Raw genomic sequence first — 27,217 nt, 5'->3', positions numbered from 1 at the left:
TCCCTGGAGCAGTGTAATCCAGCCACAGGCCCCTTCCTCCAGGAAGCCCTCCAGGCTACCTGTCTGGCCCGACCCTGTGCAGGCAGGCCCCACGGTGGGAGTCTGCAGAAACCAGGCCAGCAGAGGTCCAGAGGGAGTTTATTGTCAGTGTGTGCCTGGGGCCCGCGGTCACCGGAGCTTGTCCCTCTCCTGGGGCACAGGCTTCCTCCAGAGTGCCAGGAGGACCAGGAGGTTGATGGCCACCTGAACATGTCCAAAGATGGCCACACCAAAGCCGTGATACAGGAAGCCACCCAGGGTGGGCCCCAGGGTGCGGGTCAGCGGCTGCACGGAAGCGCAGAGGCCCAGCATGGTGCCTGGAGGGGGGCGAGGGAGGGGTCAGCCAGGGCCCATCAGCAGGGCTGAGCAGGACTGGGGGTCACCCACTGGGTCCGCCCACACCCCTCAACCCTCCCCTGCCCCCCACAGCCCAGTCCCCACATAGTGGAGCCTGCATGAAACACTCAAACACCCCAAGAAAAGCCAGCTCTCTGCTCCCTGGAACGCCGCTCCTCCCCCTCCCCCTCCCCCCTCCATCGCTTCCCCCCCTTCCCCTTCTCCTCCTCTCCCTCCACCCTTTCTCTCCCTCCCCCCTCCCTCTCCCCTTCCCCCTCCTCTCTTGGGGTCAGCTCCCAGGCCAGGCACCTCCTCCTTGCCCCAGAAAGTCCTGGCACCGAGGCACAGGAGGAGTCTGGGCCACAGGTCACGGGCAGCAGACCCCTCTGTCCCAGACCTGCCCAGGGAAGTGGCATCTGGGCATCAGGTGGGGACCCTTCCCCTGGCCAGCCCACCAGGACTTGGCCACAGGAGCAGCCACCAGTTGGCAGTCGGGGGGGCGGAGGGGGAACTGGGTGGGGAGGGTGGGGCTGTGGGGAAGGGGTCCACAGACATCCCTGAGTCACCACCACAGCACCCCCTCCAGCAGCCACCTCACTGCCCTCTGTGACCACGATGGGACTCTCATCCCTGGCAGTGGCTTCAGGGACCCCCTGCTGCAGCCCAGTGAGAACACCCCATGTCACAGGTTCCCCTGCTTCCTGCATCTGAGCATCAATTAGGCCACCAGTGGTCCCCGTGTGGCCGTGGGGTGTGTGGCCGTGGGGTGTGTGGCCATGGTCCACACTGGGATAACATGGGGCAGGGGGAGGGGCACACATTCACTAAGCATTGGACCTCCCCAGGACATGAGGGAGGGGGTCAAGTGAGGAGGGGGACACCTCTTCCTCTCCCTAGACCCCCAAAGACTGCCAAGCTCCTGCTCCACTGTTCAGAGGGTCCTTGGCTCCCAGGCCTTCAGAGCCAGGCCCTCCCTGGGACCTGGGAGTGAGAAAGCCCAGTGGGCCACGACCTGTCCCTGGACGGGTAGGCAGGATAGGGCTGGACCCCCACTGCTCAGGATCAGGCAGCTGGGAAATGTGGCAGCAGCCCCTCCTACTGCCCACACGCCCGCAATTACTGCCCCCTCTGTGGTCTTGGGTTACCAGACTGGCCCTGGGAACCCGTCAGGCTCCTTCCAAGCCAAGGAGGGTGGGGTGCCTCGGGTATGGCATGGGCCCCGTTGGCCTGACCTGGGCCACCACTGCCCTGAGAAATGGCTGCTCCCCTCTTGGCATCCAGGTCCCTCCTCCCTGCCAGGCTCTGTCTGCATCTCCAGACCAAATTTTCTGCTCCCTCCTCCTGGCCTCACCAAAGTGCCAGCCCCACCTCCTCCAGGAAGCCCTCCCAGCCCAGACTGGTCCGAACCACTAGAGAGCTGCCTGACCAGGGAACGCCCGAGGCAGCTGTGAGGAGAGGTCCACCGGCTGGCTGCCCTGCTCCCGCCTTCCAGACACACGGGTGGATGGACTGAGGGTCAGCAGTTCCCCTGAGTTTTTCCGGGGCCCTCAGACCTGAGCCAGCCCACAGGAGCCCCTGAACTAGTAAGTGCCTGCACTGTGGTTGATGCTCAGTCTGTGTTGAAAGATGCCCCAAGAGGGAAAGCAGGTGCCAGAGTGAGGGCTAGGGGCCTCTGGGGGGCTCTCTCCTGTGGGGTGAACTGGGGGCTTCCTGGAGGCGAGAAGCCTAAGGAACCACAGGACTTAACTAGCTGTGTGCATTCATTCAGCAAGCACCTGGACACCTACTGTGTGCTGACAGGGTGCTGGGGGAGGCAAAGGGAGACCCCCCCCAGCGGATCCCACCTCCTGTCGGGCCCCCCTCCCGTTTCTGCCCACTGGGCTGTCTTCCTTACTGTTCCCTGCAGGGGCCCACACCTCTGCTCAGCTGGGACCCTGCCTGGAACGCCATCTTTCCCTCCTTTCTGGTGGATTGCATGGGGTTCAAAACCAAGTCAAACGACACCTCCACGAGGCCCTTCTCCATCTCTCTGACCTGGCCCTGGACAGGTAGGCAGGGCAGGGCTGGACCCCCACCTGCCAGGCCGGAGGATGGGCAGAATTTTCACTTAAGCTGGCTTCTCACCCCACCCCTGCCATGCCCACTCGACCCTCAGAAGTCTCCACACCCATCAGGTCTGGGCAGACCCAGCCTGTAGTTAAGGCAGCTGCTCCACTTGCAACAGCTGGGCAAGCCTCCCAGAGCAGAGAGCCGGGGTCTCCACAGAGCCGATCCCTCCCCCGGACACCCCTGGAGGCTGGCTGCTTCAGGCTGGGCCACAGGGCGCCAGTGCCCACCCGCCAGACTTAGGAACCACGCTCACCCGTGTCCGAGGCAGAGACGGCCTTGGTCAGCACACTGTCGGTGACCACGTTGAGTGTGCACAGGCTGAAGACCAGGCCAGGCACCACGAGGCAGAAGTGGAAGACGCTGGACATCAACGCCTGGTACAGGACAGGGCAGTGGCCATCCAGGCTGAGCAGGGCGGCATGGGACCCAGTGGAGGACCCATCCCTGGGGTCCCACCCTGTTCCTGTCCACCCTGATGGCTGCCCTCATGGAGGTGGCCTGGATCAGGGGGGAGGGGCAAGGGAGGTCCAGTGTGATGCGGCCTGAGGCAGGCCAGGGACTTAGTCCCAATTGGACACCGGGGGGACCGAGCAGCCATGCCCTGGAACCTGTTCTTCATGGGGGGCGGTCGAGGAATGGGATCACTCTCACCATGGCCAGTCCCGTGACTGTGAAGGCCAGCACGCTGGCACGGAGCAGGGTGCCCTCAGAGAAGCGATTGCTCAGCCGCCCGATGACCAGGCCTTGGATGACCTGGACGAGGCAGGAGAGAAGCAGTGCTGGGACCTCGCTGGCCCTCCCATGGGCTGGAGGCAGGAAGGAACCTCTAGACCAGGGAGCTCTCAGCAGCCCTTGGTGTTCCATACCCACCCTAAGCTGCCAACCAGGTCCAGGGCAGAGATGTCCCAATGGACCCCATGATAGCTCTGTGGTCCCTGGGGAAGTGGGGGCCACTCAGGTGCCTTGTACACGTACACACAGCAGTCACCCATCAGTTACTGATTTTAACATTTGAAAACCTTTGTGTCACTTTAATTTCAGGTGTGCCAGACATGTTTTAAGGAGCTCTGGTGGCCCAATAGTTAAACACTCAGGTGCTAACCAAAAGGTTTAGGGTTTGAACCCACCAGTGGCTCTGAGGGAGAAAAAATCTGGAAATTTTCTCCCGTAAAGGTTACAGCCTGGAAACCTTACGGGGCAGTTCTGTTCTGTCACAGTGGGTCACTATGAGTTGGAATCGACTCGACGGCACCTAACAACAACAACCGATGTATTGTCATCACACAAGGGCTGGCTGACTGCCAGTGAAGGGGGCGGGAGTAGGCTATGACCTACTGTGCAGAAAGCAGCTTCCACCATTTGAAACACCCATGCGTTAAAAAGCAAAGATGTCACCTTGAAAGCTAAGGAGCGCCTGACTGAAGCCATGGTGTTTTCAGTCTCCTCAGATACATGCGAAAGCTGGATGATAAATAAGGGAGACCAAAGAAGAACTGACGCCTTTGAATTGTGGTGTTTGGGAAGAATATTGAATATCCCATGGACTGCCAAAAGAAGGAACAAATCTGTCTTGGAAAAAGTACAACCAGGATGCTCCTTAGAAGCAAGGATGGTGAGGCTGCGTCTTACATACTTTGGACATGTTGTCAGGAGGGATCAGTCCCTGGAGAAGGACGTCATGCTTGGCAGAGTACAGGGTCAATGGAAAAGAGGAAGACCCTCAGTGAGGTGGACTGACACAGTGGCTGCAACAATGAGCTCAAGCGTAACAACGATCGTGAGGACGGCGCAGGACCGGGCTGGGTTTCGTTCTGTTGTACATGGGGGTTGCTATGAGTTGGAACTGACTTGATGGCACCTAACAACCGCCATTTGAAAACCCTCACAGTGAGACCCAAGGACCTTAGTGGCTCTGCTGAGCCCCCTCCACTGTTACCCAGCCCCCACCAATGTTACCCGGTCCCCACAAGCCCCACCCTGCCAACCCCTCTACCTCAGCCGGAGGCAGGAATTGCCCCATTTTACAGATGGGAAGACTGAGGCTCAGAGAAAGCAGGTAGTTGGACTGGGGCCGGAGCCCAGGTGCGCTGGTACCCAACCCTTGGCCATCTGCCATCTACAGATACTGTCCACGTGCAAGAACTGCGCCAGGAGCCTTTGTCTTTGCCACAGCCCTCAAAGCCACCACCTCATTTTCCAGCTGGGTAGACTGAGGCTCAGAGGGCTGACGTCACAGAGCTGGTGAGTGGAGGAAGCTGGGTGGAGCCCACACTACCACCTGCTGCTCCCAGCCCAGGTCCTCTGGGAAGGGTCCCAGAGGCAGGGAGTGGCTAGGTTTTCAAGGCTGTCTGCTGTCAGTGATTGCTCCTAACTCTCGGTCTGTCACCCCAAGAAAGAGGGGGCCCCAGGTTAAGGGAATTCTGCTGGCCCAGCTGTTAGGTGCACCCCTTCCTGCCCAGAGCTCCTCCCAGTGAGGGGGAGCCAGAGGCACCACGGCTGGCTTGGGAAGCCAGAGGGCGGGGTGACTCAGGGCAGGCCCAGCCCTCAGCGGCTCCCAGGCCCCTATCTGATCATCTCACCTCCTCCACCAGCAGGAAGTGCAGCAGCCTGGGGAGGATGGGAACTGCCCAGGGCTGGGGTTGGGCCGTCCTGGGGGCAGCCCAGCCCTGCAGAACAGGACCAACCACTCTTTCCACTTCCTGCCGGCAAACCAGCTGTCTCCAAGTGGAAGCAGACATGAGCGCTCTTCTGAAAAAGCCTACTTATCTTAGTTTTTAAAAGGGAGATCTATTTGACAAATTTTACTCAGCGTAATACACCTACAAGGAAAGCATAAAACGTGGAAAGATTTAAATCAAACATTTCATTCAAACACCAAGACCAAAATCCTACAGTATTGGCATGCCGTCTCAATTTTCCCCACTAACTCAAAAACACTTCAATTTGTATGCCTTAACCAAAAACAAACAAACCCGCTGCCATTGATGCTTGACTACGGCATGTGTTAGAGAGGATAGCTGCTCCCCAGGGTTTTCTTGGCTGTAATCTTTAAGAAAGCAGATCACCAGGCCCTTCTTCCACACTGCTGCTAGGTGGGATTGCACCTCGAACATTTTGGCTAGTAGCTGAGTGTAAACTGTGCCGCCCAGGGATCTTCTTCTGTGCCTTACCAACCAAAACCCCACTGCCGTCGAGTCAATTCCGACTCATGGCAACCCCATTGGATCTCCAAGGCTATAAATCTCTATGGAAGCAGACGGCCACGTTTTTCTTCTGAGGGGCCACTGGTGGTTTCGAACTGCCAACCTTGCAGCTGGCAGTTGATCGCTTTAGCCACTGTGCCACCAAGGCTCCTTTTATGTGCCTTACGGGTTACTAAATGAAGCTAGGGTTAGCCACGCGCCTAATGCTTCACTTTTCATCGTAGACGCAGCTCTACATTTGAGTTTTACTCAAAAGCTTGTTTTCTGACATGCGTCCCCTGCCCAGTGTCATTTAAGATCTCTGAATGGCCCCTGGCCTAGGATCTTTGGTGGTCGCTGGCTGGCCCACCCCTTTATCTCTCCTCTCCCTGTCAGCCTCCTTCTCCGATGCCCCATACTGTCCCCTGACCCAAGCCTCCCCGACCCTTGCTCAAATGGCCACCTCGCAGCCCCAAGAGTCTCCGCCTTCTGCCCACCCTCAGTCTGCTCTGTTCTTCACCCAGCAGCCAGAACCCTCTGCGGCCGCCGTCCCACTCCGAGTAAATGCCTGGGAGCCTTCTGGGTCCCCCTCTCCGGCGGGCCCTCTTCCTCCTCCCCCTCCTCCTCCACCCCTCTGCCTATGTCAGGTCCCCAGGCCTCACCTTGGCTCCTTCCTGGCTCCCTCTGCAACCTCCCACCCAGGTCGCCCACCGCAGTGCTGGTCACACCCTGAGGCTGCAGCCCATGGCCCTAGCAGGCCCGAGGGGTCTGCAGACTTCGGGGGACTAGGAGGGTTCTTTCCACAGAAGAAGCTGGGCCAGGCTGCCCTGGCCCCAGGCAAGTGGGGGCCACTTTTTAAAACAAATCTCCCGGGGCTGCCAACTCTGTTTTTTTTTATTATTATTATTGTTGTTTTCTATCCACCTCCTCTTCCCCACCAGGGAGTCCCCTGCAGGCCCATAGGCCCAGGCCCTCTCTCGCCACGGGCCGCCCCTCCTCCCAGAAGCCGCTATTTTAGCAGCATGGGTCAGAGGCCCCGAGCAGGTGGCTCGAGGTGCTGGAATGCTCCCCGCCTCCCTGGCATGCTGCACTTCCGGAGAGGTCGCGGGGCTGCCCGTTGCCCGGTGGTCCCAGAATAGTGCCTCCCGCGCTCCGGCTGTTGTCCTGGGCAGCAGCACGGCACCACCTGTCTCTGCCGCCCAGGGTTTGGTCCGAATACCCAAGAGCAGCAATCGGGGGGTGCTGGGCCTAGAGGGTTTGGGGGCTGGTGGACAGGATACCCCGCCCCACCTTGCCTTCCCAGAGAGGGTTTTCTGGCCAGCTGCCACCATGCTCTGGTGTCCGATAGCATCATCAAGATGGAGAAATGAAGCAGTTTTCCATTCCCACTTCAGCTGAGTTGATTCCAACTCATTGCGGCCCCATAGGACAGAGTAGAACTGCCCGATAGAGTTTCCAAGGAGCGCCTGGCAGATTCGAACTGCCAACCTCTTGGTTAGCAGCCGTAGCACTTGACCACTACACCACCAGGGTTTCCTAGTTTTCCATTAAACTCATCAGATCTGCCAACGACCCCAGGAGGCAGGCACTCTCCTGAGCTTCATTGGCAGAGGAAGAGACCAAAGTTCCGAGAGGTTGAGACACTTGATCCGGGCCACACAGGGGTAGGATGCAGACGCTGGCTGCTGGGCACAGAAGCCAGACCCACGCTCCAGGCTGTTCTCTGCGGTAACACTCCCCACCTGGGGCCTGCTCTGTCTGAATGAGTCTGAATGAGGCTGGTTGCTGTGCCAGTCCACACTACACATGCACTGGGTTGACCACGGCCCTCTAGCATGCTGCCCACAGGCTGAGGGCTCACCCGACTCCTTTCAGACAGGACTCCCAAGCAGAGGGTGGAGTGGGTGGAGTTGGACCACCTCCTCCAGGCAGCCTGCCTTGCTTATTTATGCCTATGCCTGGGTTAGGGGCTCCCTCTGTGCTTCCCCATCAGAAAGTCCATTGCACTGGGCTGTGTCTGCCTGCTTGAGGCTATTTTCCCCCCACCCCACCAGCTGTCACTGGTGTCTCCAACACCTGACCATACCTCCATCCGTGGCCCAAAAGCAGAGTGCCTGGCTGCAGGAATCCCAAGAGAAAGCTGGTCTCTGCAGCCAGGCAACCTGGGTTTGAATCCTTCCCTGCCACTCACCGTTTGGACCACCTCAGCTCCCCCAGCAATGGGGGTGACCACATGAACCCACCCCGAGCCATAAGCCCACCCATGCCAGCTCTGATGTCCCTGGGGCAGCTGATAAGCTTTGAAAGCAGCCTAGGTCTGAAACCCCCTCTTGGAGGTTTTGTCCCTTGGTTCGGCCACCATGGACAGGCCTGGGGGTGCAGGCATGAGGCCCCCAGTCATGAGGCCCCTCCACCTGTCCACTCTGCATCCACCACTGCGGGCCTTGGACCGGGTGCTGGGACCCAAGCCCAAAAGCCCCCAGCCAGCATGGGGCCCCTGCCAACAGCCTCATAGGGGGCCAGTAAGCCCCAACCTGCCCACGGCAGGTGCAGAGGGGCAGCCTCAGGAGCTAGAGGTGGGGTAATAATGGAAGAGGCTCGCCCAGGGGTCTGAGAGAAGAGGAATGGGAAGAAGTGAGGAAGAACTGGGCACAGCAGTGCAGAAAGAGGAGGTCGACAGTGATTCTCAAGTAGACAGAGGAGCTGGGCTGGGAGCACCTGGCAGGTGGAGGGTGCTCAGAAAGGAAGGCCACAGTGGCTTCACCAAGAGCAGTGGGATTTTCCAAGGAGTCAACAGGCTCCCGAGAGGAAAAGGCAGGGGAGAGGGCTGGCAGGCAGAGGGGCTGCAGGGGTGGCAAGAAGCCATGCTGGCATTGGCAGGTAGGGATGGCACCACCTGGGCTAGGGTGATGGTGTGGAGGAGAAAGAAGGCAATGGGGGCACTCGACGGAGTTGGGACATAAAACCCCCCAGAGTGGAGATGGTTGGGGAGGGGCAAGGGAGGCCTGCTGGACCCTCAGCCCCACAGCGGGACAGTGGCTCTGCCCTGGCTGGGGAGGCGGATGCTGGGGAAGGGTTATGAGTCAGGTTTGCACACGCCTAGGCTGGGGGGCTGTTGTGGTTGAATTGTGTCCTCCAAAAAGATACATTCAAGTCCTAACCCCCGATACCTGTGAACGTGACCTTGTTTGGAGACAGGGTCTTTGCAGATGTGATCAAGCTAAGAGGAAGCCTTACTGGAGAAGGTGGGTCCTAACCCAATGGCGGGTCGGTAGGTCTCCTTATCAGGGAGAGAGGGAGACGAAAGACAGGGATACACAGGGAGAAGGCCAGGTGACCACAGAGGCAGAGACTGGAGTGGGGCAGCCATAAGCCAAGGAAGGCTGACAGCTACAGGAAGCTGGAAAGAGGGACAGGCCAAAAGAATCCTTCCCTAGAGCCTTTGGAGGGCTGCCCTGCCGACCCCTGGATTTCCAGCTCTGGCCTCCAGAGCTGAGAGCCCCCAGTGTAAGATGTCTGAAGCCCCCAGTGTGAGGTGTGTGTTGGGGTGCCCTGGGAGCTCACAAAGGCCCCTCGGAGATGAAAAAGCTGAACCGTCCAGAGGCCACAGTGGACTGAAGGCCCAGAGCCATGCAGTGGCTGGGCACAGGCCCACACAGGGAAGCCGAGGCCAAGGGCAGGATGAGCATGCTGGGGTCGGGAGAGGGGGCAAGCGGGGCGGTTGGCAGAGACAGCACTGCCAAGGAGGCAGCAGGGAGCGGGGACGCGCAGTGCAGAGAGCCTAGTGTGCAGACCGTTCCGAGAGGGCCAAGTGGAGGACAGCCCCACGCCAGGGAAGCAGGTCACATGGCGCGGCCACCGCACCAGCCCCAACTCACCATCTGCAGGACCCCGAAGTAGGACATGAGGTAGCCGGCCTGGACAGCCTCCAGCTGGAAGAAGTCCATGGAGATGATGGAGAACATGACCATGAAGATACCTGGGTCGGGGGACGGAGGCTGGTCAGGACACGGTGCCGCCCACACCCCTGGCTACAGGGCTCCCTGCCCCGTCTCACCTGGGGTGGGACCCCCAGCCTGGTCAATTAGGGGACCATGGGCCCTGGCCCCAGAGACTATTCAAGGAGGCCACGTGATGGCCCCTGGAGCCGCGAGAGCCTTCCCTGAGATTCTGCCTGACCCCCAGCACAGGAGGTGCCTCCCCTTGGGGGTGCTGAGCTGTTGACTATAAGCCAGAAGGTGCCTGAAGCCACCGCACAGACAGGGTGGCCAAGACCCAAAGCCATTCCAGATGAGACGGTCAGGAGGTGGGGACCCAGGGCTGATGGTGTGGACCCAGCTGAATCCCGAGACCTGCCTGTGGTCCTCTGTGTCAGAGGGAACCCCAAAGGCCCCCTGCTTTCTCTGTGTATCTTTTTTTTTTTTTTAATTATTGTGGTAAATACACATGCAAGAATTCATCTGCCATTCCAGCGTTCTTCACGTGCGCAGTTCAGTGACATGAGTTAAGCTCATCTTGTTATTCAAAGTTACCACTGCCCCTTTCCAAGTTTCCCATCACCCTGACCAGAAGCTCGGTGTCCCCTGACCGGAAGCTCGGTGTCCCCTGACCGGAAGCTCGGTGTCCCCTGACCGGAAGCTCGGTGTCCCCTTACCAGAAGCTCAGTGTCCCCTGACCGGAAGCTCAGTGTCCCCTGACTGGAAGCTCAGTGTCCCCTTACCAGAGGCTCAGAGTCCCCTGACCGGAAGCTCAGTGTCCCCTAACGGTGACTCCCCCCTCCCCTCCCTCCCACCTCAGTGACCACTAATAACCTTGGTCTCCATACAATTGTCTCTTCTAGATGTTCCGTCAACAAAATCAGACAGAATTTGTCTCCAAGCCCCTTTATACTTAGTTGGTGACTTGGACCCTGGTCACTGCAGCTCAAAGACCTGGCTACAAGGCCTGCATGGGGGACGGTGGCCCTCAGATGGAGCTGGCGAGAGCTGGGGGTCAGGATTGGGGAGCCCCCTCCCCACCTCTCGGCCCCACAGAGCACTCAGTGCAGTAGTGCCCAGGCGGCAGAGCTCTCTGCTTCGGGGAGAGAACCCCTCAGCACCAACATCGACACTGGGCAAATCTGCTACAAAAGACCCCTTCGGAGTGCTGAAAATCAAAGATGTCACCTTGAGGACTAAGGTGCACCTGACCCAAGCCATGGTGTTTTCAACCGCCTCATATGCATGCGAACACTGGACAACGAATAGGGAAGACTGAAGAAGAACTGACGCCTTTGAATTGTGGTGCTGGCGAACTCCATTGATACACCATGGACTGCCAGAAGAACAAACAAATCTGTCCTGGAGGAAGTACAGCCAGAATGCTTCTTAGAAGCGAGGATGGCAAGACTTCATCTCACATACTTTGGACATGTTCTCGGAGGGACCAGCCCCTGGAGAAGGACATCCTGCTTGGTAAAGTAGAGGGCCAGTGAAAGAGAGGAAGACCCTCAACAAGTTGGACTGACACAGTGGCTGCAACAATGGGCTGAAGCATAACAAGGATGCTGAGGATGGCGCAGGACCAGGCAGTGTTTTGTTCTGTGGTGCGTGGGATAGCCATGGGTCGCAACCGACTCGACAGCACCTAACAACAACAACCAACAACGAAACATTTGAGAACATTTGAACGGTGGGCTTGCTAGTTTGTTCTCTGTCTTGTTCCCTGGAGTGCCATTTAGAGGGTCCTAGCCAGAGTTTCTGAGTGGAAGGGGTCACGATTCGGCACCTGCTGGGTTGGGCTGTGGTCAGGGTTGCCAGCAGCGCGGACTGAGGGGCTGGAGGCTGTCTGTCCTTGTGCTGATGACCAGGACCGGCGTGCCTTCAGAATGCCTGCATTTACTTCCAGACTACGGCTGTCTTCTCTAAGTCTCAGGCTGCCTTGGGAGAACTTGGAATGCAGAGGGCAGAACAGGTTAGAACTGTGGGGGAAACAGGAGGGAACGGGCTTGGAACGAGGCTCTGTCCTTGTTGCTCATCATTACGGACAGAACTGTGTCCCCCAAAAGATTATGCTGCAGTTCTAACCACAGCACCTGTGAGCACGACCTTGTTTGGAAACAGGGTCTTTGCAGACGTAATTAGTTAAGTTCACATGAGGTCACTGGAGCAGTGTGGGCCCTAATTCCGTCTTACAAAAGAGGAGCACAGACACAGAAAGACAGAGGGAAGACAGCCACGTGACAACAGAGGCAGAGACTGGAGAGATGAGGCCACAAGCCAAACAATGCCTGGGACCACCAGGAGCAGAACAGACAAGGAAGGATCTGCCCCGAGAGCTTCGGGAGGGAGTGCGGCCCTGCCCACACCCTGATCTTGAGCTCCAAGCCTCCAGAGCTAGAGAGAACAAATTTCTGCCCTTACAGGCCCCCCAGTTGGTGGAGCTTTGTCACTGTGGCCCCAGGACACGCAGACCCCCAGTGACCTTTCTGGGCATGATTTGGAGGCGCTGGTAGGGAGGGGGGAGGACAACCTCCTCCTCTCTTGTGCCACTGGGTCTGCACTGCCCAGTGTGATGGAGGGCTGGGATGCAGTGGAGGTGAGACGTGACGAGAGGGCAGACATGGATACGAGAAGCCGGGAGGAGGCAAGGGCCCTGCCCCCTGCCCTGACCCCACCTCTGTCCCCACAGCCCAGAATTCTCAGCCACACAGGCTCTGCACCTGGGCGGCAGGTGGGACTCACCTGAGGGGAAGCCGGAGACCACCTTGATGAGGAAGACAGGCAGGACACCGGGCAGCAGCAGCAGACGGGTGATGGCCTTCAGGTCAAACACGCTGGCCTTGGGTCCACCTGGGGCACGAGGAGTGTGTGAGACCACCCGTGCCCCAGTGCCCACCCTCCACCAGCTTCTCTCTCTCTCCCTAGAGCCTTCAGAGGGAGCTCGCGGGTACTGATTCTGGACTTCTGGCCCCCAGAGCTGTGAGAAGACAACTCTGTTGTTTCGAGTTCCTCACTTTGTACGGCAGCCCCAGGATGCTCAGTGCCCCCTGGAGCTTCCCAGGGCCCCCCAAACAGCACCTCGCATCCCCTGCCTTCCTGCCCAGTTCTCCCCAGGCTCCCTTCCTCAGACCCGAGTCTGCCTGACCATTCCCTGCATCCCTGGAGACAAGGACCATAAGCCCCTGTTTGTGACCCATTCCCTCAGCTTGGCTCCGATAGGGTCAGCAGCTGGGAGCCGCCAGCACCCTGGCAGGGCTCAAGGTATGAAAGTGGGTATGAGGGTACCCCCTAAACCCCCCATGTCCATGTGCCCCTAGCCTGGAGCACACACCCCTGTCCTGAAGATGCTGAAGCAGGGACCTGGGCGGAAACCTTGCCCGAGGTATCAGGCACTGAAGGGAGGGAGGGACTCGTTCGTGCTGCACACAGGTAGACCCTCCAGGTGGGCTTACCTGGCGGGGTGGCCTGAGCATCCACACTGGCCCCTTTGGTGCTGGTCGGGATGCAGGTGAAGCTGAGGACGGCACCCAGGAGGTTGGCAGCAATCGCCACGAGAGCGGGGCAATGAATCCTGGGGGCAGCAGCACAGTCAGCAGGGCTAGAGGGCGCAGGCACCACCTCTGACCCCCTCCCTGCCCTCAGTCACTCTCAGGCCTCAGCCTGAGAACAGTTCACTCCAACCTAGATGTCCCCACGGTAAGGGTGAGGGCAGGACTGTTCCCTTGGGGCACATGTACTCACAGACGGGTGAAGGACCCCTGACGCTCTCAGCTCCCCTGACCTTGGCCCTGTGGCCACAGCCCTGAGTTCGTAAGGACTCGACCTGGGGCCTCCGGGAGTGGTGGGTAGGGGAGCCAGGAGAGCCAGCTCCAGAAGGGCTGGGACAGAACCCTGGGTGGGCGGTGGGTTTTCCCGGGGTCGGGGGAGGGTCGCCCCCAGACAGCCGAGGTGCAGGGAAGGCCTAAAATATCCTTCCTGGGGTAGGGAAGGGCTAGGCCTTTGTTCCAGTCCTGGGGAAGAAGCATCAGAGAGCCCGGCGGCACTGCGCAGGACCTGGAGCCTCAGTCCCAGGCTGTGAGGGGCAGGGCTACAAGGTCCCACCCGTTATATGGATGAAGAAACTGAGGCTCCCTGGGAGAAGGCCCTGTCCTCCAGCACACATACACATACATGCACACGTGTACACACACAGGCACACCCTGCCATCACAGCTCTGGCAGGAAGTCCCAGGCAGGGCAGGCAAGGCCTCTGTGCCCAGCGGGACCAGGATGAGGACAGCCTGGCCTCCCCTGCTGTGACCTACCTGAGACCACATGGTCTGTCCAGGGTGGAGCTGGAGTGTGCCCATGGACTCTCCCCCCTGTTGGTCCCTCTGGGGCAACTGTGACCTGCTGCCACATGCCAACTGCCCCCTGTCCAAGACCTTGGGTATTTGAGTTTTCTGGCAGCTGGGGCTCCCCAAAATGGGCCTTCCCATTAATCGGCAGGCAGTGGGGTCAGAGGGCGGCCGGGACCTGATCGGGGCTTTCGCCAGGCCCCAGAGAGGGATCAGGTTAGGCTTAGGCCCCTCACCCCACCTCTGGCCGCAGGGCTGGTTGTGACGTGAGGGCTGCCCCCGCCCTGGGTGGCTGCCTGCAGAAAGGGCCCTTTCTTCTGAAGTCCAGCCTCACAGGCCCGCACGTCACTGCCCGGGCCAGCTAGGCACGAACAAAGCCCACTTTCTCTGCCAGATGCCCTGGAAGTGCGTGGAGCAGAGGCGGCCACTTAGAGGGCTATTTTGGGAGGCTGGTGACAAGAGGAGCAGGCGGCAGGCAGCCAGGCCTCTTCTCTGAGGATGTCGTCTGTCACCAAAGGGTGACTGGCCAGCCGGAAGCTAGCTGTCCTCTGGGCCAGGAGAGCCTCGGTGTGGGGACGCTGGAGGGCCCAGGGGGTAAGGGCCACAGTGCCCTGGGGGCCGAGCAGGGCAGGCTGTCCTGTGGAACCTGGGTTGTCTTCTCCCCCTAAACAAGATGCCACAGGAGAGACCGGGGCTGAAGAGACCACAGTAGGCATGTTTCTAGCTCTGCAGTGGCAGACCCCGGCATTGGCCCGCAGGACTTTCTCAGCCGGGAGGCCCTTTCCGGCTTTGTGCCCACCGGGTAGGCATGTCTCTGTCCCTCCAGGCCCAGCCGGGGTCCCTCTGCCCCTCAGAAAGCCTCCCAAGTCTTGCTACCCTTAGCACCCTTAACAAAATCACCCCCTCCATGGGGGCGCCTCCTCCCTGGGGTCCTGCTGTGATCGAAGGACATTGGATAGGGGTCTGGGCCCCATACCTGGCTCTCGTGGGCTCCAATGTTTTTAACCACTGAGCGAGCAGTTCTTCAGGGGAAGGAGCCCTGGTGGGGCAGTGGTTAAGTGAACGGCTGCTAACCAAGAGGTCTGCGGTTCGAACCCACCAGCGGCTCTGTGGGAGAGAGATCCGGCAATCTGCTCCCACAGAGATTACAGCCTAGGAAACCCCATGGGGGCAGTTCTAGTCTGTCACGTGGGGTCACCACAAGTTGGGATTGAGAGCTCTTTCGGGACACTGTTAGTGGTGGTGGAAACCAGGCACGGTCACTGGAGGTGGCCGAACAACGTGGTGGCCTCATCAACGCGGCTGAGCTGTGCGAGTGAAGACTGCAGGAATGGCCCATGTCCTGTGGCCTATGCACTCACCACAATGAAAACCAAGCCGAGCGACCATGATGAGGGTGGGGGCCCATTCAGGTTCTCTCTCTCCTTCCCACACCTCCCCCACCTTTATGTTTTTGGCTGGACAGGAGCCTGGGCAGATGGACGCATGGATGCAGAGAAAAGGACCTTGGATGGGCCCTTGGGGCTGGACCCTTCTGCCCCTTGCTCTGTGGCTAACTTGCTGGGTGACCTCATTTCGCCTGTCCCCACCTTGAGTCTGTGTCACTTGGGGGCCTGTGGGAACCCTGACCCACCCCCATCTGGCCACTGCGAGGAAGGCCTTTGGAAGCAGCAAGCCAGCGGGTGGGAGCCTGTCAGGCAGCAGCCCTGGCCGAGGCAGGTGCGCCTCATTCTTATCTCAAGGGCTGGGTGCCCATGTTATCTGGAGGGCGGGAAGCCTGGCCACCCCCACCCCCAGACTCTGTGCCTGGGCCCCCGCCGCCTCTGAGGTGGCAATTCCTCATGCCCTCCCCACCTGCTCCGAGGTGCCAAGAGGTGACGGTACATGGCCCAGGTCACCCAGCAGACAGGGTGGGACTCGTGTGACCCCAGGCCTGTAGGACGCCAGGCAGAGGCTCATCCTGCTGCCAGGGGCTGCCTCCTCTGGGCTAGCCCCCGGGCGGCTCAGGAACCTCCCCGGCTGCATACCCTTCTCGGCCTAGCCTGGGGGACAGCAGGGGGCCACAGCACCTTGCTGGTGGGATGGCAGAGGTAGGGGCCCTGGAGAGTCATGGCCGCCCAGCCAGGGGCTTAGGAGAATTCACCCTGCCCAGCACGACGGGTAAAATGGAAATCCGGGACCACTCCTGGCTCAGACCTCCCTTTGCCTTCCAGGGCCCCAGAAGAATGCTCTGAAGCTGTGTCCAGCCTACATCTTCCCGGAACTCTGTCTCCCCAGCACCCTCCCCACCCCCACCCCCAGCCCAGCCCTGCCACTCTCGGCCACTCTCGCCCTGTCATTCGCTTCTTAGCCCTGGGACAACTGAGGTTCTCTTTTTGAGAGCCCTTGGTAGGTGATGGATGAACACCAGCCAGGCAGGCCGACCGATGACCGGTGAGTCACTCCCGTCCCGGCCGGCCCTACTGCCTGCTCATTAACTTGTAAGGGAAGCAGCCGTGTCACCGGAAGCCTCTGTCAGCAGGGAAAGTGTTCCCCACGACCTCACCCAGTCCCAAAGGCCCAGATAACGCCTGAACCTTGGGCTCCCGAGGCTGTATTCCGGGGCTTCTGGTCCCAGATACTGTGGTAGGAGGTATGTGCTGAGTCACCATGGACCTGCCGGATGGGGCAGGAGCTTGGCACCTCACAGGCCGGGTGGAGCCCAGGGCCCCTGGTAACCCTGGAACCCACCTCGTCCATCACATCCAGAGGTATCTGACATCTGGGCCGAACGCTCCCACAGCCCAGTGCTCAGATTCTCGCCAGGCCCACACAGTGGCTATCCTGGGGGTTTCTGTCTGGATCCCGACAGTTCTGGGGGGACAGAGCCCTCAGTGGGAGGATGGGAGTTGGAATCTGGGGCTGCAGGCCCAGCTGTGAATGCTGTGTGGATTGTCTGCCTAGAGATGGTAAACTCCACAGTGCAGGGACCTCGGCTCAGTGCCCATGAAGTGCCTAGATTGGAGGCTGGCACATAACTGTGGGGGACCCTGGAATGCACCCCACTGAGCCCCCAACGCACAGTAGTGGGGCAGGGGTTGCAGACACCCTTTCATACGAGGCCCACGACGATGAAAGGGGCAAAGCCACTGGACTTGGGCCTGCCTGGCTTGGGAGGCCGGACACCTCCACAGGGACCCACGTGGCGGGGGGGTGCGCGATGGAGGCCTGCATGGCTGCACCCCTCCCCCTCCACAGCCCCTCCCAGGTGGTGAGCTACAGAGACCATCCCACCCTCAGCCGAGCCTGCCTGACTCAGGCTCAGTCCAGTAGCTCACCCGCCAGCCTTCCGGGCCCAAACCAGTTCTACCAGTGCCCGCCCCCACAGGCCATTGCTGCACACCCACTTCCTCCTGGCACCTGCTGCGGGGCGGGGGGGGCAAGGGTGGGGCATGGTGGGGGCCTTTTGGGGCTGGGGCAGCCGGGGTTTGGGTGGGCAGGGAGGCAACTCTGCAGGGGGCTTCACCTTCTCCTGGGCCTCAGTTTCCCCATTCATTAAAGGAAATGTTGGGGGTGGCCACCCAGGGTGTGAGAAGAGGGGCTCATGGCCCTTACAAAGCACCTTAGGTCTCGGGATGAAAGGAGGTAGGGAAGCTGATGGAATGTTCTAGAAGAGGAAGGACCTGGAGGAGGGGGGAGCCTCTGAGAGGGAGAGGGGAGTGAGCTGTGTCTTCTGGGTCTGCAGCTGGGATGCAGTGAAAGGCAGTTGCGGACAGGGGAAATGTGGGTGGGGTTGGCGAGGGGAAGTCCACATGGGGTGTATGTGCACCTGTTCACTGAGCCCTGTGGGTGCCAGCTCAGGGCCGACTCTCATACTCACCCTGGAAGCATCTCTGGGAATAAGTGAGGACTGATGGGCCCATTTCACAGGGGAGAATATTGAGGCCTTGGTGAGATTAGGAAACGGGCAGAGACCAGTGGCTGGGCTGGGAGGGAAGTGGCCTCTCTGAGCCACAGGGGGAGTCCATCTGGGGTGGAGCATCAGCCCTGCCCTGGTCTAGGGCCTGGCCTGGCCTGGCGGGGGCAGTCCCAGGAAGGACAGGCCCGACGTCAGCTGAGACAAGCGCAGACATGCTAAGTCTGCCTCAGCCGCTTGCGTCAGCTGGCTACCCCACCTGCCTGTCTGCCCAGCTTCAAGGTGGCCACTGCCCCCAGTGCTTGGGTTAGTGTCCACATCCACGAAGGTCCCTGGGCTGGAAGCCAGCAGGGAGCTCAACTGTTCCTAGGGCTTAAAAACCTCCACGGCCAGAGCTACAGAGACAGTGCACAGATCAGCGGTCACCAGGGGTGCTGGGGTGCTGGGGGAGGGATGAACAGGGGTGGCCAGGGCATTTTCAGGACAGTGAAACTACTCTGCAGGACGCTGTAATCACCGACACGTGACACTGGGCATTGCTCAAAACCCACGAGACTGCACAACACAGAGTGACCCTCACATGAACCACGGACTTGAGTTAATAATTGCTGTTAGCTGCTGTCCAGCCGATTCCAACTCATGGCGACCCCGTCTGTCAGAGCAGAACTGCGCTCCATAGGGCTTTCAAGGCTTTGACCTTTCGGAAGCTGAATGCCAGGCCTGACTTCAAAAGTGCCTCTGGGTGGGTTCGAACAGCCAACCTTTCAGCTAGTAGTCGAGCACTTAACCATCTGCGCCCCCCAAGTACTCCTATATGTATGTTATATACACAATACACATATGTACACATGCAAACACATTTAACATATGTACATTACATACAATGACGTGCGCATATATGTATGTGTGTGTACACGTATACACACACGTACACACATACACATTTCAGCTATAGTCAAGCACTTAACTATTTCTGCCACCAAGGACTTGGTTAATGATGCTAACAATGTGGCAGAGGATGCAGGCTGTTACTAATGCGGAAGTTGTGTGTGCGAAAAAGAGGGAATAGGGGCCCTCTCTGAACTTTCTGCACAATTTTTCTGTAAACCTAAAGCTGCCCTAAGAAATAAAGTCTTAAAAAAAGAACAAAAAACTTCCCCACACAGACGACAGTGGACTCAGCCCAGACCTCTCCCCCAAATGCGGAATCCCGCATTCGACTGCCTTCTCCATGTGTCCCTGCAGCGTCTACCAGGCACCCAGACTTATGCCAACTCCGATCTGTGTATAAGGCCACCCTGAGTCCCCAGGTCCACTTTGGGCATGGCCTTGGCACTGCCGTCTTGAGCTCACACCCATGTCCCACCCTGCGGCAAAACCCATCCAGAATCTGGCCTCTGCTCCCACCCACTCCGGGCACCCATCGCATGCCCAAGCCGGGGGCCCCCCTGCCCCAATGCTCTAGCCCCATGGCTCTGCACTCACCAAGCACACTCTGCCTGGGGCCTCAACACAGGCTGTTTCTTTGCCTCCCCCAGATAGTCTCAAGCCCACCCTCCCTTCCCCCTGTCTCTTCTCAAATGTCCCCTGCTCAGAAGGGCCTTGGCCAACGGCTGTCCACCCAGCCCCCTGTTGCTGCTCTTTTTTTTTTGAAATCCGACCATATAGTGATGGGTTTTCATTTCAAGGAAGGACTCGGGCGGTCTTGCTGGCTGCCGGATCCCCAGAATCTGGACTTGCTGCAACACCGAGCAGCTGTTCAATGGTCACTGGTGGGTAAACACATGATCACAGGGGTCCAGGCCCACCCCTCTCCAGCTCCCTGCTCACCCCATCAGCAGACGATAAGGAGCTGGGAGGAGGCCCAGGGCCGTGAGCAGAGCCCTGCGGCACACCACTAGAGACCATCCCAGAGGGAGGTGCCATATATGGGCACCATACCTTCCTGCCCACTCGGATCTCTGGGCTCAGCTATCAACCAGCTGCCACCATTTGGGGCTGGACTTTGGGCATTTGGGGAGCCCAGGCTGCAGGCTGGCCTGGGAAAACTGAGGCCCTCAGAGACCCAGGGCCTGGCTTAGGGTCAACTAAGATTGGAGAGCCTGGTGTCCACAGAGGTGTCTCCCCGACATGGAGTGGTTTCTCGGTGTATGTAGGGGTCAGGCATCAGGAAGGGAGGCCGCTTCCCAGGATGGAGCCCCAGGGATCGCTCACACAGACTGGTGGCCAGTGGGCAGGTCGCCAGCGGGCACTGAGCCTCTGGGCAGGAAGCAGGCAGGGCCTCTGCCCAGAGCCAGGCGGGGCGCTGCCCCAGCACCCCACTCCTGATCAAAGGCTTTGGGCTCAATGAATGTGAGGGGCAAGGTCCACTCTTGTGAAAGAGGCCGATGGTGTGGGTGCCACTGAGTCATTCCTGGACAAGGCAGGGATGGGGGTAGGGCGCATGGGGGGGCTGGTCTCCCAGCAGCGGAAGCAAAGCCTCCTCCCTGGCCAGGTGGGGCCTCTCCAGGGCCAGGTACATTGGGCCAGGGTTCAGCTCTCCTCCCAGGAGGCAAGGCCAGAGCAGCTGGTATGGTGGAAGGGGGCAGGGTGTGGGGTCTCCCCTTCGGACCACATGCAGAAACTGCCAGGGCTCAGGGGGCTCCGGAGGTGCCGAAGCAGGAGCCGAATCCCACAGGACAGGAAGGCCCTGCCTCAGGGAGTGCAAAGCTGGGGGTGGGCAAGGCCCTCCTTTCATACCATGAGCTCAATTAAACCCCCACATGCATGGAATCTACTGTCAGATTCCTATTTCAGAGTGGGGAAACTGAGGCAAGGAGAGGCGAAATGCCCTTAGTACCCAGCCAGGGGGTGGCAGACCCATCGTTCCTCCCCACTCTCTCTCCCAGCTCCCCCTCTGACCCCCAGCTCCAGGGGCTCCTGCCACCGCCCCCTGCCCGGGGAGCACCTCCTTCAGAGCCTGTTCCCTTGTGTTGAAGAAACTGACGCTGAACAGGCAGAGGGCCGGGACCACGCAAGGGCCAGGGCACCTCCTCTGTCCCCCTGCCTGCCCCGACTGCCAGGGTCGCCCTCCGGACACTGGGCTCCGGGCCCAGCCGCCCTCGCCCCTCCAGAAGCTTGGGGTCGGGCTGCTGCAGCGACCCCCGCAGGCGCCCACGCCCCCACGCCCACGCTGCGGCCCAGCGCCGGCCCCGTCCTGGCCTCTCGGGCCCCCGGGGACCTGCCGTCTGATTTCCTTTAGGACCAGCCCAATTTCCGTCTGCCGCGGGGCCCGGGCGGGTCCTTCAGCCTCGGACAGCCCAGGGCTGAGCGGCCTGCGGGTGACCCGCGCCTCGGCCCAGCACCCGGGCGCGCAGATCCGCGGGGTTCCAGCGCGGGGCAGTGGTGGTGGCGCCCTCTGCCGGCCACGACGCCGCCCCGCCCCGCCCCGCCCCGGCCTAGGCCCCGCCCACGTCTAGGCCCCGCCCGGCCTAGGCCCCGCCCACGTCCAGGCCCCGCCCCGGCCGAGGCCCCGCCCAAGTCCAGGCCCCGCCCTGTCGCCTAGCCCATACAGTGCGTCCGCCGCGCGCCCCGCCCTCCAGCCCCGCCCACATCGCGAGCCCCGCCCCTCCAGCCCCGCCCAGTCTCCTTCCGGGCGGGGCCCACCTGTGCAGAGGAGGAAACCCAGGCCCACGGAGGCGCTGCCCGCCCGCCCGCCCGGCCACTCACCCGCACGCGGTGCTCAGGGTCCCGCCGAGCAGGGAGCCGAGGATGACGCCGACGCCGAAGCAGAGGCCGAGCCGGCCTAGGGCCTCGGGCCGCTCCTCGGGCGGGGTCAGGTCGGTGATCACCATCTGAGCGGCTGCGAGCGAGCGGGGGGCTCAACGCGCGGACCCCCACGCGGACGCCCGTCCGCCAGCGCCGCGCCCCACCCTCCGCCCCGGCCAGGCCCTGCCCCCGGCACCCGACAGTCCGCCCCGTGGGCCAGGCCGGGCCCTGCAGCACCCTTTACCCTCCCCCGCCAGGTCACACCCCCACTGCGCCCCTTCCCCCCAACTTCCTCACCCCAGACTTCTGGCTCGGGCCCAGCGCCCCAGGCCCCACATCTCCTCCCCTGCCCCCATGCTGTCCTCTCCAAGACCCAGACCACGCCCCTCCCCCACTGGGCACCCCGACTTTCTGGGCCGCCCCGCCTCGCCTTACCTGGCAGCGTGTGCATGAGCGCGCTGGGCAGGCGCGAGGCGAAGAGCAAGGCGACGCCGGGCAGGGCCGGGCTGCAGGCGGCCGCCAGGAGCCCGAAGAGCGCCGAGGCCGCCAGGAAGGACAGCGTGAACGCGGCCCGCGCTCCGCGCTGGTCTGCGAACCTGGGGGGGGCGGGGACACGGGGTCAGCCAGGTGGGCCCCACCACTCACCGACCCCTCACAGACCTGGGGTCCCCACAGGTACATGCCTGCCCAGGCCCTTCACCCTGGGGTTACCGGGGAGCCAGGCCATCGGTGCGCCCTTCACACCCAGCCGGGACGGATGGGGAGATTGGGGTGGTGGGAGCCTGGGCGGCTGTGGGGCTGCGGTGCTTCCCGGGCACACCTTCCTCTTCTCTGGTCTCAGTTGTCCTAATGGGGCTGTGCAGGGGCAGTGCGCTGGGGTGTCTAGCCCTGGAGTACGTTCCAGCTCAATGTGAAAATAAACTGTTGAACTGCATGGACCAGGGCCTATGCACTTTACAGGAAGTGTGTCCCAGGCTCAAGCCCCTAAACCCATTCACCTCCTGGTCTGTGTTCTTTCTAGTATGCATGGGACCGCCCCACCAGATGTCCCTCTCATTCTGCCTTGTCTGCCTAAATGTTACTCTGAAGATTTCACTTCTGCATGTTGTTCTGCCCGCCGTGACAGCAGCCAGGGATGATGTGGCCACCATATCTCTGAGATCAGTAGGATTTGGGGGCCACAGTCCCTGGAGCCCCTGCCTGCAGTCCTGGGCGGTCCCTGGAGTCGCCTTTTCAATAAAAGTTGATGGTCTGCTGCCCAGCTCAGGATTCTGGGTGTTTACAGCCATGAGATTCACCATTAAACCCTGTCTGGCCATAAACCAGAATCCGTGAAAGCCAGGGGGCCAGAGAGCACTTGGGACAGGGGCTCGACTCTCGGCTGTAAGGGGCCAAAGCTGCCCTATGCCTCAGTTTACCCGTCTGTGACTCAGGAGCCACCGTCTTGCCCACGTGGAGCCCAGTGTGAGGTGGGGAGTCTGGCATGACTCAGCCTGATGAGTGGGTGGGGTCACCTTGGGGTGGGGGCTCATGCACCCTTCCCCCACGGTACCTGCCGAACACGGGCCCGCCCAGCAGCTGGAGCACTCCGAAGATGGTCTGCAGGTAGCCAAAGGCGATGGAGTCCAGGCCCAGCCTTCGGGCCAGGTACTGAAACACAGGAGGGGGGCCATGGGCGGGACCCCAGGACTGAGCATCCAGGGTCCCAGGTGGGTGGGCGGCGGGGGGGGGACTTTGAACAGAGGCTTCACCCATGAAAAGCCGGGTGGGGAAGGCGGTAGCACAGTCCATCAGTTGTCCCAAGTGCCCTGATGACGCTGGGAGGCAACCATTTCCTAGCAGGAGACGAGCCTGCTCTGTGTGGCTCTGCCTTGCAGCTCCAGCCCTTCCAGGCCCCTCCCGCCCACCGACCAGGATGCCCCTGACCGGTGTCCTGCGAACCCCAGACCTTATCCTGCTCCTACTCTGTGATGTCAGAACCCCACCCCCAAGCTGTTCCTTCCCACACCCAGGCCTCCAAGTTCCCACCCACCCTCCTCCAGTGATCCCGCCTCCCCCACCTCACACCCAGGACCCACTCCCCTTCTTTCCAGTGCACCCCTCCCCAGTGAGGGTTGACTCCCCTGTTCCTTTGATGCACCCCACTCTGGGGGCATCCTCCTCTGGCTGCAGTTCCTGAAGGTTCCACTCCCTGACCGTGCTGGACGGTCATGTCACCTCCCCCCTGCCCCCCAGTGCATGCGAGTCACTTGCCCCCCCCCCCCGCCGACTGCTCGGCTTCCTCCTCTCCCTGCAGGCCCATCTCTTCCTCCTCCCTGCCTCTCCCCCACCCTGCCATCCCTCCTGCTGTGACAGCCCCATCTTCCCACCATCACACCTGCCCACCTGGAGGCACCTGGGCCCCTGGGGCCTGCCCACCCACATCTCCCCCCAGCCTCCTGCCTCCTCAGGCTCAGGGCCCCCAGAGGTCACCCCTCCACCCCGTCTCCATCCCCCCAGGTGCTGTTATTTCTCCTGCCTTTCAGACCACCAGCTGCTGCCCCTAGCTCGGCTCCCCTTTGCAGCCAAAGACCTTAGAAAAGCCACCTTGCCCGGCTGCCTCCAGGTCTTGTCTCCCCTTCCCCTCCCCCCAGCAGGCCTTACCCTCTCCCCTGGGGAGGTCACCTAGGACCTGCCTGCTGCATCTGGGGCGGCCCCCTCCCTCCTCTGTGACCCCTGTTCTGGACTCTCCTGGATCACCTGGCCCCTCCTCTGCCCCACCTACCCACACTCCTGGGTGGGCCCCCCAGGATCATGCATGTACCCTTTCTCTGTGCTGTTAGGTTCCAGAGGGACACCTCTGTCACTTGTCCTCTCTGCTCAACTGATGTCCACTCCATTGCCCCGCCACTCAGGTGTCTAACGGCATCTCCAGAACAATGTGTCCGAAACGGGCTCCCAGCCTCCCCAGACCGGCCCCTCCTGCAGCTGCCCCATCTCCAGTGCCCACACCTCCATCCTTCCAAGTTCTCAGGCCCAAGACCTCAGTGCCATCCCAGGCCCCCCGTTTTCTCCTTCGCCTCACATCCAATCCCTCAGCAACTCCCACAATGGATTCAGATCCCAATCACCTCCCACCTCCTCCACGGCCACCACCTGTCACCTGAATTCCTCCAGGCATCTGGTCTCTCCTTCTGCCCTCCCCCACACACAGTTTATTTACAGTGTGGCAGGAGAAGTCATGAGTGCCAGTGTGACTTATAAGTCAGAGCGTGTCCCCCCGGGGCTCCACTGGTCTCAGAGTACAAGCGAAGCCTCACCCACGATGGGGCCCCTGCCTCCTCTCTGGCCTCAACTCCTGTTTCCCACCCTGCTCACCCTCACTCCAGCTGCCCTGGCCTGTTGTTGCTGTCCCGGGCCTTTGCACCAGCTGTCTCTCCTCCTTTTCTTCAAGCCTTGGCCTTGCAGCCCTCTCACCTGGCCTGCCATTTCTTTGTCCACAGCACATGCTGTGGTCTGATAAGTTGCCCAACTTAGTCGTGTATAGGTAGACCCCGACTTACCGTGTATTCTAGTTACAACAAATCACACTTAAGACTGTCGGGGTTTTTTTTTTGTACATCTTATCCTTAGTTGGAGCCCTGGTGGCACAAGGCACAGTGGTTAAGAGCTTTGGGTACTCAGCAGTCCAAATCCATCAGCCACTCCTTGGAAACCCTATGGGACAGCTCTCCTCTATCCTCTGGGTTGCTATGAGTTTGAATCAACTCAATGGCAATGAGTTTGGTTTTGGGGTGTATCCTTAGTAATACGTACTATGTTCTGTTGTACACGGGGTCGCTATGAGTTGGAACCGACTCGAGGGCACCTAACAATGACAGCAACGCTATGTACGACGCTGCGGTGTGTAATTTGCTGATGTTATCATTCTCAGACGTCCACTCGCAGATGTTAAAACATCGGTTTTATAAAGATACTGATAATAAAAGGCAATAATAATGAAAACTAAACAAAAAAAGAGGTATTGGACTTAGGTCAGAAGCAGCTCATGTGGCGTCCTGGGAATGGAGCCCCACTGTCAGTCAGGGACTACCTGTAGCATGCTTGCTGCTCAGGGCCTGCCCCCGCCCCACCACGCACACTGAGCAGGAGCTCCAGTTTGCACTGAGAACCACGTGTGGTGTGCTCACAGCAAGGGCTCAACACAGATTTGTGGGACAATTGGGGGCTCCCCCCATAAGAGCCGGCGACAATGGCGAGGATAACACCTCAAACTCTTCTTCAGGCCTTGCTCTGTGCTAGGCCATTCCAGGGGCTTTAAAGAGTCACTCATTACTGGGCACTGTCCAAGGTCACAACACCCAGCCAGGGAAGCAGTCAGGCCTGAGAAAACGTTTCAGGAGGTGTGGGATGGGGTCTTTGGGGCTCACTGTTTGACCAGGGGCCTCTGCCATGACAAAGGCTGAAGTCCCTGCCACCCTAGGTCCCCGGTCCCAGGTAAGGGCCTGGCAGAAGGAAGGTGTTTGAGCCCAGGCTGAACTTCCCAGTGGGACACATGCGGAAGGCCCTGGCTGGGTAGCTGGGCTGCCCCACGTTGGTGCTTTGCCTGAAATTCTCACTGTGTATGTGTGACCTGTCCCCAAGCGTCTCCGAGCCTCGGACTCCTGGGGTGACAAAGCAGGGGAATGACTTCACTTAGGGCCCTAAGCCATATCCTCACCGTGACTGGGCACTGGCACTGCCGCGCGCCCTTGAGGCCAGCGTGGAACTAACACCCTCCAGCCACCACATCCTGGCTGCTCATGAGTCTCCTGGGAGCTTTGAAAAGTGGCTGAGGCCATGGCCCCACCCAGAAAAGGAGAGCAGAACCCCTGGGTGCTGACGGCCCGGAGAGAGAGACCCCAACCAACACGCATGGGGAGGTGATGAAGTGGCATAGTGGCCAGGCTGTGCCCCACACTGGGGGGCCACAGAAAAGATGACAACCAAGTCCTTGCCCTCGTGGATGGAGCTCACATGCTGGGGAACCCAGGAACCCCAAACTCTGGGGTGTCAGGTGGCAGTCCAGCTGGATGAGGGGCTGGAGGGAGGTGACTCCACTGTACCAGGCAGGGGTCAGGGAAGGCCCCTTGGCAGGTCCCTGAGCAGAGACCTGACTGCAGGGTGACGGGCCCAGCTATCGGGAAAGTACGGGCTGGGCAGAGGATCGATAGGGCGCAGGTCCCAAGGTGGGAGGCGGGGGTGGAGCCCAGGAACGTAAACAGAGACAGGGCATGATGTGAGGGCTGCTGCCTTGTGTCCTGGAGCCCCACTCTATTGACCTTCCCAGGGCTGATGGTGCACCCCGAGCACGGGGGGGGGGGGCCGGTGGGCAGCATGCAGCCTCCACCCATGCACAGAAGGGAGGCAGGAGGGACAGGGTGCCTTGGGGGTACTCACTGGCACGGTGGAGAACTGCATGAAGAGGCAGGTGAGTTCCAACGCAGCCAGCACATAGGTGAGCAGGAGGACCCCCGGCCGGTCCAGAGCGCCCATCTTGCTGGGAGGCTGGCCCTGGCCCCTGGGGCCTCTGGCTCCCCGCATTCTGGGCAGGGAGACCCGGAGGGAGCTGAGT

At 60.5% G+C, this 27,217-nt stretch overlaps 1 protein-coding gene across 1 annotated transcript; it reads right to left on the bottom strand.

The window, feature by feature from the left end:
* Positions 1–149: 149 nt before the first annotated feature.
* On the bottom strand, positions 150–27,217 carry SLC22A18 (solute carrier family 22 member 18). The gene is made up of 10 exons (XM_064287589.1): positions 27,043–27,217; positions 23,177–23,274; positions 22,060–22,220; positions 21,586–21,718; positions 13,099–13,217; positions 12,389–12,496; positions 9,545–9,645; positions 3,136–3,237; positions 2,738–2,858; positions 150–356 (listed from the first exon to the last, which is right to left on the bottom strand). Exons 1-10 carry the CDS (start codon positions 27,184–27,186, stop codon positions 169–171), a joined length of 1,275 nt encoding a protein of 424 aa, XP_064143659.1. The 5' UTR covers positions 27,187–27,217; the 3' UTR covers positions 150–168.

Source organism: Loxodonta africana, chromosome 7 (genome assembly GCF_030014295.1).
Source record: "Loxodonta africana isolate mLoxAfr1 chromosome 7, mLoxAfr1.hap2, whole genome shotgun sequence".
Lineage (NCBI taxonomy): Eukaryota > Metazoa > Chordata > Mammalia > Proboscidea > Elephantidae > Loxodonta > Loxodonta africana.
This window is presented reverse-complemented; position numbering and strand designations above follow the sequence as displayed.